The following is a 14,662-nucleotide window of genomic DNA, read 5'->3' on the forward strand; positions in this document are numbered from 1 at the left end:
TTCTCCACCTTTGAGATTCAAAGAATACTGGGAAAATACAGCAAACACTATAATCCAGTGTTAGCCACATACAAACAAGTAAGCAAAAAGAGGCACAGAGGAAGTACTATAGAACACAGAGACCATACAGTAAATATAGAAAAAGTCTGAATCTTAAAATCAGTGCAGATTATGGTTTAATTTCTCCGATTTTTTAGATAGCCATCAGTGTGGTAACTATAACTTAAAAAAAATCAAAACTTAATTATGAGCCAGGCTTGTCAGTGTAACCCTTTAGTCTCAGCACATGGGAGGCAGAGGCAGGAGGATCTCAAAGCCAGCCTGATCTAAATAGCAAGGCCCAGAACATTCATGACTACGTAGAGGGACCTTGTCTCACTAATGCTGCTGCTGCTAATGATAATGATTTCTGTGAGAGCAGGTCAGTGTGCTTGTCACTAAGCCGATGACCTGAGTGCAGTGCTGAAGACCAACAGAGTGGAAGAAGTAATGACTCCCACAGGTTGTCCCTATCTTCACCTACCACACATGCTGAATCATGTTCTCTGTCTGTGTCTGTCTGTGTCTGTCTCTGTCTCTCTCTCTCTCACACACACGCACACACACACACACTCACACACACTCACCAAAAAAACAAACAAATGTAATAAAAGTACAGTCAGCAGGACCTTTGAAATGTGCTGGTTATTATTTCTTAAAGACGAAAACAATTATAGGTTAAAACAAGAGTGACCCGAGGTTTGGTTGTCCCGTGAGAACTACAACTGAAGTGTAGTCCACAGAACAGCCCCGGCTTTGCAGAGAAAGCGCTGGCACTCTAGTCAGGTGCCTGAGCGAGCATCTCCATCTAACAACTCTGGATAATTGGAAACGTCCTGGCTGACACAGGTTACACTTACATTCCGACTTTGTCATGGTTCATTCCCAAGTTCTCATCTAACAAGATGCAAGGGGCAAGAAAAGTAAATGGAAAAGAAAGACAGAGGTCTACAATAAGACAGGTAGCAAAAGCAACAGTAAAAGGATTGGACAGGGGACTGGTTTTGTTATCTGCTATGCTTTCCAGAAATGGAACACAGAAACCAGTTAAAATAATAAAAGGAATAAAACTTTTCTACTTTCCACTTCTATATGTTAGAAATTAGGAAGCCAAATGCCCCAGCAGATGCCTTCCACAGACCTGAGTGAGAAGGGAAGGGTTTGTTCTTACAAGGGAGCAGGTGTTAGTGGCTCCCTTTGAGACCTCACTGGGCAGACTGCAGCTGGGGGACTGCTCGTTTCATGACATACAAATGCCTCACCGGGTTCAGCAGAGAGGAACATTAGTTCAGAAAAGACTTTGCAGCTATGACTGCTGTCTGTGTCTTCATGTCAAATAACAATTGAACTGTTTTTTTTCTAAATGGACAAGGGGAGCTAGAACCAAACAAGGAAAGCCACAAAAGGGAAAAAATTTCAAGAAATTTGCTAATGCTTGGAAAAGGCTCCTCAGAACTGGAATTCACTGACTGGAGGGAGCCAAACTTCCTTAAGGCAATGTCAACAGAGGAGCAAGCATACCAAGGGGTTTGTTTTATGTTTAGGTGTAGTAAGGTAAGAACAGTAAATGGCTAGACAGCAGAGATCTAAAAGAACTTATAGATACGTCATTATTTCTAGCAATTACTGATTTAAAAAAGCAGCTTTTGTAGAAAACTGAAACAAGACATATATAGAGAATAAGGCATAACTGCAGAATTTACTCTTTAAGAAGCGGAACACGGGTCTTACTGACTGTTCTTAAACACTGGTTCTGAGGAGTGTTATGTTTCAGAACAGGTTTCAGTGTTGCTTTCTATGCCCTCTGTGGGGATACACAGTGTCCTAAAAGGAATAGAAGGAGTACAGATAAATAATAGTCGGGCTGAAATTCCACCTCCACTACTCAGTAGCTTTATAACCTAAAAACCAAGATATACTACTTACTTTGTAAGAATGTTGCCATATCATGTGAAGTTAGTATAAGCAAAGTTCTTTCCCATGTGAGAACTAATAAGCTTTACAGGGCCCTTTGAGAGCGAACTGTACTTGAGCAGGTTTTTAAACTGTGTTAGTTTTCTCTAAAATAACTCTGTTATGAGACTGTGGCACAATGACTACAGTTCACCCTGTAAAGTAGACCATGGCTCATCAGTGAATCACCAAGCACATTTCAAATACAGCCATTAGGCCATTATAACCTGAATAGCATGACTTACACATGATCTGACAAAGGAACAAATGCAAATGGCAATGTTGATCACTACTACATGCTGATCACTACTGGGTGTATCCACCATCAATATTTATATTAGAGGTGTGAGTTACTAAAGTTAACAATTTACTAAACTCTAAAGAAAAATTTGTAGACACAATGACATTTTAAAATATAAGATTTTGAGAAAGTCTTGAAAATCAAGACTTGGTAAAATCAAGACTCCATTGTAGTTTCCAGAAATCTAACAACTTATTTTTCCCAGGGTTGGGAATTAAACCCAGGGCTTTGGGTACTTTTGGCAAACAACTACTGAATCTACTCAACTACTAAATTCCTAGCCCTACTTTTTAAACAGACTAAATTATTTTTAAGTTGGACTAGAAGCCAATTTCTTTACTATTGATCGTACTGTGAACTCCAAGACTCTGTTTACTAGAAAAAACAAGAGCTTTCTCTTTGAATGTTGTAAACAGGACTAAATCAAGTCAACCAAAGGTCAAGAGGTGGAGTAAACAATGAGCTAACAGGACATGAACACAGGATTACTAAGGAAACAAAAATACAGAAAGTAAGGGGAAGTCAGGAGGACTGACAGAAACACACAGGAAGTAGAAGGGAGGGACATTCGGTTTGAAGGAGCTTTTTAGAGATAGCCTGAGAGGGGTTATTACCTCTGGGACAACAGCTAAGGAGGAAGGTCAGTCAGCTGGTGCTTTCCCTGCCTCTCTGAGCTAGCAGGATTTTACCCCAGATTTTGGCTCCTGAGTTTTCATTGCTCAAATCGAGAGATTGAGAATTTGTTAAAAAATAATAGTTTACTAAACTTCTTATTATACACAGTCATTAGAAGTAGGTAAAAACTTGTTTCCGATCATATATGACTTGGAACTTTAAAAAAATTGTGTGTGTGTGTGTGTGTGTGTGTGTGTGTGTGTGTGTGTGTGTGTGCGCGCATGTGCGCACGAGAGAGAGAGAGAGAGAGAGAGAGAGAGAGAGAGAGAGAGAGTTTATATGCATATGAGTGCAGATGCCTGTGGAGACCATAGCACTGGAGTTAGAGGCTGCACAATGTATGGGTGCTGGGAAACAAACTTGGGTTCGAAAGATAAACAAATGCCCTTAAGTGCTGAGCCATCTCTCCAGCCCCATCTTTTAAAACCAGAAAGCTAAGTATTTATTTTATTCTAATATATGCTAAAAGAATTTTTTGAAGTCCATGATTTAATAAATAGTTGATCTATCAGAATTTTTATAACATTCACTTCCAAAATAAATGGAAATTTATTTTAATGACCAGAACAGTTCTATCATGTGGTTTTAATTTTAGTTTAAGATTTTTAAAATTATTTTTCAATGATGTGTACTGGGTGGGTGTGCATGTGAATGCATGTGTCGGCAACTGCCTGCAAAGAACAGAGAGACAGTGAGATAGATCCCCTGGAGCTGGGGACCAGAGACAGTGAGATAGATCCCCTGGAGCTGGGGACCAGAGACAGTGAGATAGATCTCCTGGAGCTGGAGGTACAGATGGTTTTGAGTCACCTGATGTGGATAGTGGGAACAGAATCCAGGTCCCCTACAAGAGTAGTATGTGCCCTTAAACACTGAACGATGATCTCTCTAGCCTGCAAATTTTTGTTTATTTAATGACTGTTCTGTCTGCATGTACACCTGCATGCCACAAGAGGGCACCACAGCGCTTTATAGATGGTCATGAGTCACCATGTGGTTGCTGGGAATTCAACTCAGGACCTCCAGAAGAGCAGTCAGTGCTCTTAACCACTAAACCATCCCAGGAGCCCCAAATTTTAGTTTAAAAAGAAATTCTCAGTCCTCTTCTGGGAGAAAATTTTAATTAAGGGAACTCTGATAAGTATCAAAAGGCTGGTATATAGGTGAAAAGGAAAGTAAAGAGAAAAATAAACATTATTGGAAATAGAGTATATGAGGGGACAAAACCATTGAACATGTAAGTAAAGGATAAGTGCAAGGGGTCACGTGACAGTGCAGAGTTGCTGGGTGGCCCAGGTGTCCTCAGCACCTTCTTCATTCTACAGGTTTACACTCTGTGTTTACAGAAGTCTGTGCTACTCACGGGAGACTGATCCCAGGACCCCACTACCTAGATACTGAAAACAATACAGTGTTTGCAAATCACCCGAATACATTGCAGGCAACTTAATGCCTATACAAAGCAGATGTCCTACGAACAGTTGTCATACTGCAGTGTTTTGAAATAAAAACAAGAAAAGAAATTGTATAAGTTCAGTAAACAATCAGTCATCTTTTTATTCCTTCCAAGCTGTTGGTTGGATCTCCGGCTGTAGAGGCAACTGCTTTAGCGTGTAGTAACTACGGTTCCTGTGCTTGCTATCAGGGTAAGAGAATCATGGTCAAGCAAGAGGACCAAATTTTACTTATACGACAGACAAGTAAGCACACTGTCCAACACATGCCCACCTCTTAACCCCAGGCACTTACTTCAGGTCACAGATCACCGCGTACACTCTTCCCAGCTTGTCCTGGCTATAGCCCTGGAAGTTGAACTTATTGTTCCTGTCCAAGTACTCAGGTAGAACTTCCAGCAGAGTTTCAGTAATGACAGAAATAACATTCTGCTCTTCAATAAGATGTCGGGCCTATAGAATGTTTCAAGAATATTATTTTAGCATTATCTTACCTTAGTATGGACTTAATTTATTCACTTGTTTGGCTGACCAGCATTTCATTTTGTTTTTGAAATAGCATCTCATTATGCACCTAGACCGGCCTCAAACTTTTTCCTGTCTTAGTTAAAAAGAAAAGCCCACCCATAAATAAATTTGTTTGTTTGTCTTGGAGGCAGGGTCTCTCTATTTTAGGCCTGAATATCCTGAAACTTGCTACATAGGACAGGCTGACTTCAAACTCACAAAGATTCTCCTGCTTCTGCTTTCCTCTCAAGTGCTACAATTAAAGGAATATGCCACCATGCCTGGCCAGAAATAATTTTTAACAAATGCATATTTATTATTTAGAGACTGGGTCTCACTATGTAGCCTTGGCTGGCTTGGAGCTCACAATGTAGACCAGGCTGACCTTGAGTCCAGAGCAATCTGCCTGCCTCTACATCCTGAATGCTGGAACTAAAGGTGTATGCCACCATGCTCAGAATAAATGTTTGTTGAATAGTAAAAGAAATGCCTAGTTTTTTTTTAAAATATTTATTTATTTATTATGTACATCCATACAGCTTTCTGTCTGCATGTGTGCCTGCAGGCCAGAAGATGACCCCAGATCTCATTATAGATGGTTGTGAGCCACCATGTGGTTGCTGGGAATTGAACTCAGGACCTTTGGAAGAGCAGTCAGTGCTCTTAACCGCTGAGCCAACTCTCCAGCCCCGAAATGCCTAGTTTTTAAAGAATAGCAACTACTTCAGAAGTTAATTTCTAGGGTTTGGGTTTTATCTTTATTTCTGGTACTAAAGATCGAACTCCAAGCCTTGTAGATGTTAGGCAAGTATTATATTATTGAGCTATACTCCTAATGTAAAAATTAGTTTCTATAAAATTTCCTAGAAAACACCTATGTGAATTATGCCAAACCTATTACCCAGATTATGTGAGCAAATATTTACCATCTGTAATCATACCACGAACAATGAAAAACAAAGATAACTTTCACTTTTTTCATATTGCTGCCTGTCTCATATTTCTTCTTCACCCCAATTCAATTCTCTTCCCTATCCTTTTCTTTGGCCCTTTGAAATGGGGAAATAGGAACAGTCAATCAGACTTTCAAGAAGAAACAGGAAAATAAGCAGCATAGAAAGGAAGCAGAGCCTCTTTTCCTCCTACGCCAGTGCAGCACCATCTCACAGAAGGGTCTGAGGGGCACTCTCTCCCTTTCTCAGTTTTTACCTTAATGTATCTGTCTACCAAAAACAATAACTAAAGAACAAAAGAAAGGCAAAAATTAAAAATGCAAGGTTTTGGTATTGGGAAGACAACACTTCAGAGAGTAAGAAATCAAAGATGGGGCTGGAGAGACGGCTCAGCGGTTAAGAGCACTGCATGCTCTTCCAGAGGTCCTGAGTTCAATTCCCAGCCCTCTTCTGGAGTGTCTGAAGAGAGTGACAGTGTACTCACATACATAAAATAAATAAATAAATCTTAAAAAACAAGAAAAAGAAGAAATCAAAGACGGGACCATATGGACGAGAGTTTCCAATTAGGCCCTCCCTGGGTACCACTGGAGCTGATCCCCATGGAGTGAAAGTCTGAAGAAGCAGAGCAAGTTTTCCCGAGAGCATCGTGTACGTACCAAGGTGGGGACAGTGAACACCTGAACGGACAGTGCGGTTATAGAGATGCTTCTCTCGTGGTCGTCACTGATGTACTCTTTCTGTAGTTGTTTATAATACTGAAAGACACAGGTGGAAAACCCACTGAAAATCACTACTAAAGCCTTTACATTCTGAACTTCAGTAACAGCCTCAAGTACAGCAGCCATCAGATGGCAAGTTAATAGACTGTCCCATTGAGAGCAAGAAACTAACATATGTTCAACTACTTGATTAGCAGAGACAGACAATTAACTTTAAATTCAAAAGACACTGCTGAAAATCATGGCAGAGTACAACAGTATAGCTTACCCCTTTTCAACACAACAAAACAAAAATGCCCCTCAGGCAATGTTTTACAGCTTCTCCTCTAACAGTACAGAGTTGGATATATTTAATGGATTTAGCAATTTATATGGACCAGGAGACCAGTCATAGTCAATCCTGTATTAGATCAAAGTCAACACCACATCTACCAAATAATAAGCATCTTTAAAAAGTTATAAACAGGGGTTGGGGATTTAGCTCAGTGGTAGAGCGCTTGCCTAGGAAGCGCAAGGCCCTGGGTTCGGTCCCCAGCTCTGAAAAAAAGAACCAAAAAAAAAAAAAAAGTTATAAACAATTTGTCTATTTAATCTTTCACTATAGAATCCTAGACCTTAAGAGATGACCATGGTGTACAAAAACTATATCTCATCTAAGTAAGATCAGCTTTTGTGTAATGGATAAAATTCCATTTCAGATCACATATTCTTATATCTAGGGCCAACAATCTTATGTCTAAAATGTTCTAAAAAGTATTTAGAGAAAGTAGAAAAAAGATTACATCTCGAGCTACCATCTCCTCCAAGGGACAAGACACACAGATACTTTCTTAATTCCTGTTGTTGTGTGTGTCTGTGCACCCTGTGAGTGTGGCATGCTTAAGGAGGCCAAAAGAATACCTTGGATCCCCTAGAACTGGAATGAGCCAACAGTTTGGTGCTAGGAATTAAACTAGGTCCTCAGGAAGAACAAGTGTTCTTAAGCCATCTCTTGGGCTCCTAAATGTTATTTTTTAACAATGTGCTTAGAGAACCCAAAGGAGGCATCTTATCCCCACGCTGTCATTTACCCACAACAATTGCGACTTCCTCTGTGCTTCCAACTCTAGTTTTGGTTCTGTCTCTACACCGTCCTATGCCTCTTAGAACCATCTGAAAGTTAAAGGCAGAAGGAGTTACCACACGGTGGTGCACACCTTTAACCTCAGCACTTGGAGGCAGACGCAAGCCGATCGCTGTGTTCAAGGCTATCTGGGATGACACAGTGATGACCTTGTCTCAGAAGGGTGAGGGGCTGGAGAGACAACTCAGTGGCTAAGAGCACTGGCTGCTTTTCAGAGGACTCAGGCTCCATTCCCAGAACCCACAGGTGGCTCAAAACCATCTCTAACCCCAGGTCCAAGATATTTGACACCCTCTTCTGGCTTCAGGCACAGACATGGTCACAAATATACAGGTACATGAAATACTCATACCCAAAATGAAAGTAAATAAATCTTAAAAAAAAAATCAAAGAATCAATAAGTTATACATCTTTGAATAACTCAAATAACAATCTCAAAGCCCCTGTTCTGTGTAAGCTCACAATCATACTTGAGCAATAAGTAAAAAGACATAATAATGTAGCACATGAAACAGATCAATAAACAACATAAAAGAGTTTTATTTTTAATCTTAGTTAAATATACGGATTCCCTAATTCCTGCCCCTGCCCCTGTGCATCTGTTCCTTTTTTTTCTGCTATTCCCTTCATGCAGACACTTCTATTCTTGCAGTAATTTTACTAGCAGGCAAATAATGATCAAAAGGATGAGTGGAAAAAAAAGACAAAGAAGAAGAGTGACTGTCTGGATGGCCATAATAACCTGCCTTCGCTTGGCCTTTTCCACTATCTTCTCTCCAAACTTCCAATCCAACAATCACCATTTGTGAACATACTTATTGTTGTATAAAATGATACATTTTAATGAAGAAATTAATAACATAATTTAAAATGAGCTTCATACGTATCCCTCTGCTTCTATAACTTCATTTGTCAAAAATTATGTTACGTTATAAACAGCAATTACCTTCACAAATTCCATAGCAAAGAGTTTTTTGTATTCCATCTCCATAAAAAAACTACTAAAGATCAATTCGTGAAGGATCTTACGGGCACCTGTAGATCATTAGGAAGCAGAGGGTGAGGGCATCACCAAGACAGAGACAAATTATTCCAGGCATTAGAGATAGCAGAGCAGAGGTGTTTTGTCTTGTTCTGTTTTTAATTACCAGGCTAACAGCTTCAAAGACGCAGTACAGTCAACATCATGAATTACACACATAGATTCTACCAACTCTTCCCTCTTCTGTGCCTCTCCCAACATTCACCTTACTGTTGATCCCTTCAAACCTGAGTTTCATCATAGTTTTAAATTTTATTTTACTTTATGTGCAGATGTGTATGTGGCAGTGGTATGTGCGCGTGAGTGCAGAAGTTCATAGAGGCTAGAAAAGGAAGTCAGATCTCCTGAAGCTGGAGCTACAGACCGCTGTGAGCCACCTGAGTTTGATGCCAGAACTGAATTTGGGATCTGTGCCAGAGCAGTGCTCCTTCCTAACCCCCAAGCCACTTCTCCAGGCCCCGGTTTATCTTTTTCTACCATTTCACTCGTTGGGCACCAATAGGAGGAGAGGCCCTTGGTCCTGCCAAGGCTCGATGCCCCAGTGTAGGGGAATGTCAGGGCAGGGAAGTGGGGAGGGGGGTTGTTGGGAGGAAGGGGGAAAAGGGGTGGGATAGGGGGTTTATGGATGGGAAACTGGGAAAGGGTATAACATTTGAAATGTAAATAAAAAAAAATCCAACAAAAAATATACAAGTTTCACAAGAAAAAAAACTATGCTAACTCTGTTCTTTCCTTTTCTGTACCTTTCAGACTCTCATCTTTTACTCTCTATGTCTCATCTAGATTGCTATAGTACTGAAAACATTGCTTTACTAAAAGCACTGCTACATGAATCTGATTAAACAGTTTTCAACTGGCTCTTTCTAAATGAAAGGCACTATTGTTAAAAGACAGTATTCCTGGATTTTTAATCAGCAAAATTAAATTAGTTAACCTTGCCTTCACAAATAACACAGATCAAGATCGTGTTCGATAACACAAGACAGACCTCTGATGAAGCTATAATCTTCCCTTGACCCTGCAGGTAGCATAAACAGAGGTCTGCTTACCTTTATAAAGTTTTGCATCCCAAAGCATTAGTCTGCTTATAAGACAGGGATGTTCAGAGCCAGGCTCCTCTATGAGGCAGGCTTGGCAGAAGATCTGCCTAAAGTCACCTACAAATAAAGGAAGCCAAACGGAGTCAAATGATTTTCTTCATGATATTTCTCCTAAAAGTGTTTCTATAATAATATGTAAAAAGATTAAAGTTAACTTGCTATGTTTGATGCCAAGAATAATCATGTCATCAAACTCAAGAGCCAATAAAAACATGTTATTTGATGTGCATTTAAAAACAAATTTAAGGTACTATATACTTGAAATGTAATCCTGATGAAATCAATCAAAATAGACCCTTGACCAAGAAATAAGAAATTTCAATGATAAACATTTCTATAAAACACAATAGTTACTTAGAAATCAGATAAACAGGGTGTTTGCTTACTTGAATAGCTCATAATTTTGTTCATCCAGGATCCAAGGCGCAGAGCAAATTTCTGGTGGGCCATAACCACGGAATGCAGCACTTCCACATGGAGGGGGTGCTGAGAGACGTTCTCTGAGTGACTCTACAAATGACAGGAGGAGTGAGAACAGGCTCTGAACTGTGCTTTAGTGATCTACATTTCACAAAGGAAGCCACACAGTCTTCAACTGCCAAGTTTCCAGACATGCCTTTACTCATGACACCAACCGTGGCAATGATAAGATCACTTGACTCCTAGAAATAAATCCGCGTTTCCTTTTGAACTTCTGTTTGTGGCTAATTCAGAAAGTTACCTTTATATCCTCCTTTGCTTCCTGGCAAGCGGAATACACACCTGCTTTGACAGCCCGGCGACCCTAATTGTAAGGGAAATGAGAATGAGGTAGTGGGATGGGAATCACGATCAATGAGTTACACACAACCCACAGACTTGATGAACTGTCGATTACCATGACGCTAGAATAAAGCCCAGGTATGATACCCTAAGAATGTGCCTCCAGCACCCAGGAAGCAGGAAGATCTCAAACTGAAAGGCAGCCCAGGCACACAAGACTGTGTCTCAGAAAGGGATAAACTAGCTGGCTGGTGCTTCACTCCTTTAATTCAGCACTTAGGAGGCAGAGGCAAGCAGATACTTATGATTTTGAGGCTAGCCTTATGTACATAGTGAACTCCAAGACAGTCAGAGCTGCCTCAGAACAACAACAACAAAAACAGAGTTGGGGATGGCGTGGGGGGAGCTAAATCAGTAAGGCTGGCTCACTCCTCATAATCCCAGAACTGAGGAAATGGAGGTAGGAGGATCAGGAATTCAAGAGCGTCCTCAGCTGTAATCAGGCCAGCTAGGCTACAAGCGCCCTGTCTCAAAACAAACACTCCAAGAGCTAAGGACATAGTTCAGTGGAAGAGTATTTATCCAGAATGGGCAAAATCCCAGATCAAATCCCAGACAAAAATTTTAAGTTTTGACAATTTCATGTATATAATAAATTTGGTCATTTCAACCACCGTTCTCACCTCTTATCCTCACTCACCCCCATGTTAAAACCCTTCTTCCAAACAAATCCTCTATGTTTGTGTCTTTATTAGGTAAGTTGCTGAGTTTAATCATAGATGCTTGAGTGACCAAGGATAAGGAGTTATTTACTGGAGTATGAACAACTTATAGTGACAATATCACTGAAGAAAACAATTTCCCTAACCCCCAGCAACCACTAACTGCTGTCAGTCCTCAGGGAGGAGTGGGGCCTCCCACTGTCCCTCCCCCATCCACGACATACACTGACATATCTAATCCTGTCCGGGTATTCACAGTTGCTAGGAGTCAAGAGTGCAACAGTTAGCTCATGTCCAGAGAAGTTAACTGCACATGTAAAGTCTATAATGAACCATGTTTTTAAAAAGCAGCTAACACCTGAATGCGAGAATTGGATGTAAGACAGCAACATAAGTCAGAGGGTGATCACGAACCTCTTTGTCTATGGCAGTTGTGTGCAACTGTGCCTCTGCAAGCTCACAGTCAAGAGCTCTTTGCAGACTGTATATCACATGATCATATGAATGGTGCTCATCGTTGAAAAGGACACAGTAATATCTTTCATTTTTCTCCCTATTTAAAAAAAGATAGATATTCAAATAATAATGCAAGCAAAAACAGTCATATATTCTAAAGCAGCACAATGCAGTTTCCTGTCTGTCGAGAATAACACAGTAATATTGATACATGACATGATTTTAAATAGTATAGTGCTATGGAATGGAAAAGAACCCCATTAAGGAATGCTGGCACACAGATACTTGGGAGGCTGAGGCAAGGATTACTTGCGCCCACAAGCTTGAGTCAAGACTGGTTAACTCTCTATGATCCCCTGTTTCCAAAAAAGAAAACAAAATCATTAAGTACTATTTCCTCAGGTGTTCTTTTCTCCAATTTTTCTCCACTCTCTCCTCTTCCTCGTAGGCTGCCTCAGATCATCAACTTTTGCATGGCTCACACACTGACAACGGGAAAGACAGGTGTTCAGGCTTAGAACCTTCAGGCAGACAATGATAGGCAATCAGATTTTATTTTTGTATTTGCCTTCTATTTAAGTGATACTGGACCTGTTGATCTAGGCTGGAGAGATGGCTAATTGGCTAAAAATAAATACTGCTCTTGAAGGGGACCCACGTTAAGTTCCCAGCACCTACATGAACAACTTAAAATCATCTGTGAAACCCTCTGGTATGCACCTGGTGCACATAAACTCACAGAGGCCTATGCCTAAATAAAGGTAAATCCTGAAGTGATAGGGGTATTATAGTTTTGAGGGGAAGGTGGAGGGTTTTTGTTTTAGTTGTTTTCAAAGTATGAAGTGCAGCACGCCCACTTTGTCTATAAGATCTCAGATAAAACACTGACTATCTTAGATTTGCTTAGAGGAAGATAATACCTGCATTCCAGTTATATGATGATCTCATGCGATATGTGAAAACAGTAGTTACAGGCTATGCACTGTCAGCTTTAAATCTTCTTTAATATACCTTTCAACAGTCCTACTAGTCTGTGCATTGTAGCACATGACTCTAATCCCAGCACTCAGGAGCAGAGGCAAGTGGACCTCTGTAGAACTCAGCCTGGTCTACAAACTGAGTTCCTGGACAGCCAAGGTTGTTATATAGAGAAACTCTGTCTTGAATTGTCCCCCTGGCCCCCAAAGAAATATGAGTTCAGATGGATGAAAGAGGTATCCATGGTCACAACACAACTAAGCAGCAAGAGGAACAAGAAGGCGAATCTATGCCCAGTGTTTCCTACCAGTAAATATATCCAAGCACTGCTGTCTGTGCTGGGACACACTTACATTGTGTTTATTGATACAAAATTTCTTTAAAGAACTGTCATTATCATTTATCTGAAATTCAAGTACTTACAGATAAAATTTCTTGATACTTTTATTTCCTCAACAAGTCTATGACCAACACAAGTAAAAAGTACATTTGATGTCATTAAAATTCTTAATTATCTCTTCTTACATAATAAATTTCCCAGAAAAAATAAGATCACCACCAATAAATAAATAAGTAAATAAATAAATAAATAATCAAATCTGTATGTGGATTTGTGCTGTAGTTCTGTAAAACTCTATACACGTAGAAATAGTTCCACAAGGCCTGAACTATACTTTAATATCCAGAATTCCCTTTTTATTCCTTTGTGACAGGGTCTCACCACATAACTCTGCCTGACCTGTGCCTTGCTATGTAGAGAGGGCTAGTCCTGAATTCACAAATATTCTCCTGCCTCTGCCTCCTTTTCCAATTAAATTAAAAAAACTTTTTGAAAAGTTAAAAACCGTTAATGTCAATGAGAGACTTATACCTGTTAGAATTGCTGAGTTTTATGTAAAAACAAATTAAGTCCTGATGCCCGCAATAATCCTGGCACACTATTTCCAAAGTATAAGGGCAAAGACGATTTGGCTGATTCTCTGTTGAGCTCATACCCACTCTTGCCTTGGGCATATAAGACAATTCTACAAAATGTCTGTGTTTATATCTATTCCAATAACATAATAAATTCTGAGCTTGGGAAGGAGGGAAGGAAGGAAGGAAGGGAGGAAGGAAGGGAGGAAAGAAGGAAGGAAGGAAGGAAGGAAGGAAGGAAGGAAGGAAGGAAGGAAGGCAGGCAGGCAGGCAGGCAGGCAGGCAGGCAGGCAGGCAGAGAGGAAGGACCACAAACACAGATATCCAACAGTGTTTGTCAGCTTAAATAACCATCACTAAGCTGTGACTTGTGACAGCTCCCACCTTCTCTGCAGTTCAGGAGGCAGTTCCTTTTCCTCTTCCCATATAGTCATTTCTACAATGTACTTTATCACTGAAGGGAATATTCTCCTGGCTTGAGCAATTACCTCTTCATTCAGTGGGCAATGCAAGGTCTGTGAGGAAACAACAGAAACATACACTGAGATTATATCCACATAAATAGATAAGGAAGATGTTAAATCACTTCAGTGAGTTCATTACAATATCCACTAGGAATCTAATCAAGTTGAATTCATAAGCTCTTGGTATAAAATTGATGTTACAGATGATAAAAAGAAACACAGACTATAGAATACCTTTTATTCATATTTTCCCCTGTAAATTCTCTTTATTATCTTTCTGAATAGCTTCATTATGATAATACCATGCAACAACTGGCTATCCATTATAGCTTATAAAAACTCATAACTTACTTCAACCAACTCTCGCAGTCACCTTAAAAATATCCACAAGCAAGTATTGATAACAAAGAGTAAGAAACAGGCTGGAGATGAGTTTAGTGGTAAACACTTGCCTGGGATGATCATAATTTGATCCTCAGCACAATAAAACAAGAAA

The 14,662-nt window shown here is 40.0% G+C and overlaps 1 protein-coding gene across 3 annotated transcripts in view; it reads right to left on the reverse strand.

Moving 5' to 3' along the window:
• Ubr1 (ubiquitin protein ligase E3 component n-recognin 1) overlaps positions 1–14,662 on the reverse strand; it is a 112,671-nt gene that overhangs the window by 72,173 nt on the left and 25,836 nt on the right. Inside the window, 8 exon segments of one of the 3 annotated variants that reach the window (NM_001178072.1) lie at positions 4,718–4,875; positions 6,542–6,640; positions 8,674–8,762; positions 9,819–9,926; positions 10,256–10,379; positions 10,591–10,653; positions 11,768–11,906; positions 14,087–14,217. In NM_001178072.1, coding sequence (NP_001171543.1) covers positions 4,718–4,875; positions 6,542–6,640; positions 8,674–8,762; positions 9,819–9,926; positions 10,256–10,379; positions 10,591–10,653; positions 11,768–11,906; positions 14,087–14,217 — 911 coding nt within the window. 3 annotated transcript variants of the gene reach the window in all.

This window comes from Rattus norvegicus, chromosome 3 (assembly GCF_036323735.1).
Source record: "Rattus norvegicus strain BN/NHsdMcwi chromosome 3, GRCr8, whole genome shotgun sequence".
In the NCBI taxonomy this organism is placed as follows: domain Eukaryota; kingdom Metazoa; phylum Chordata; class Mammalia; order Rodentia; family Muridae; genus Rattus; species Rattus norvegicus.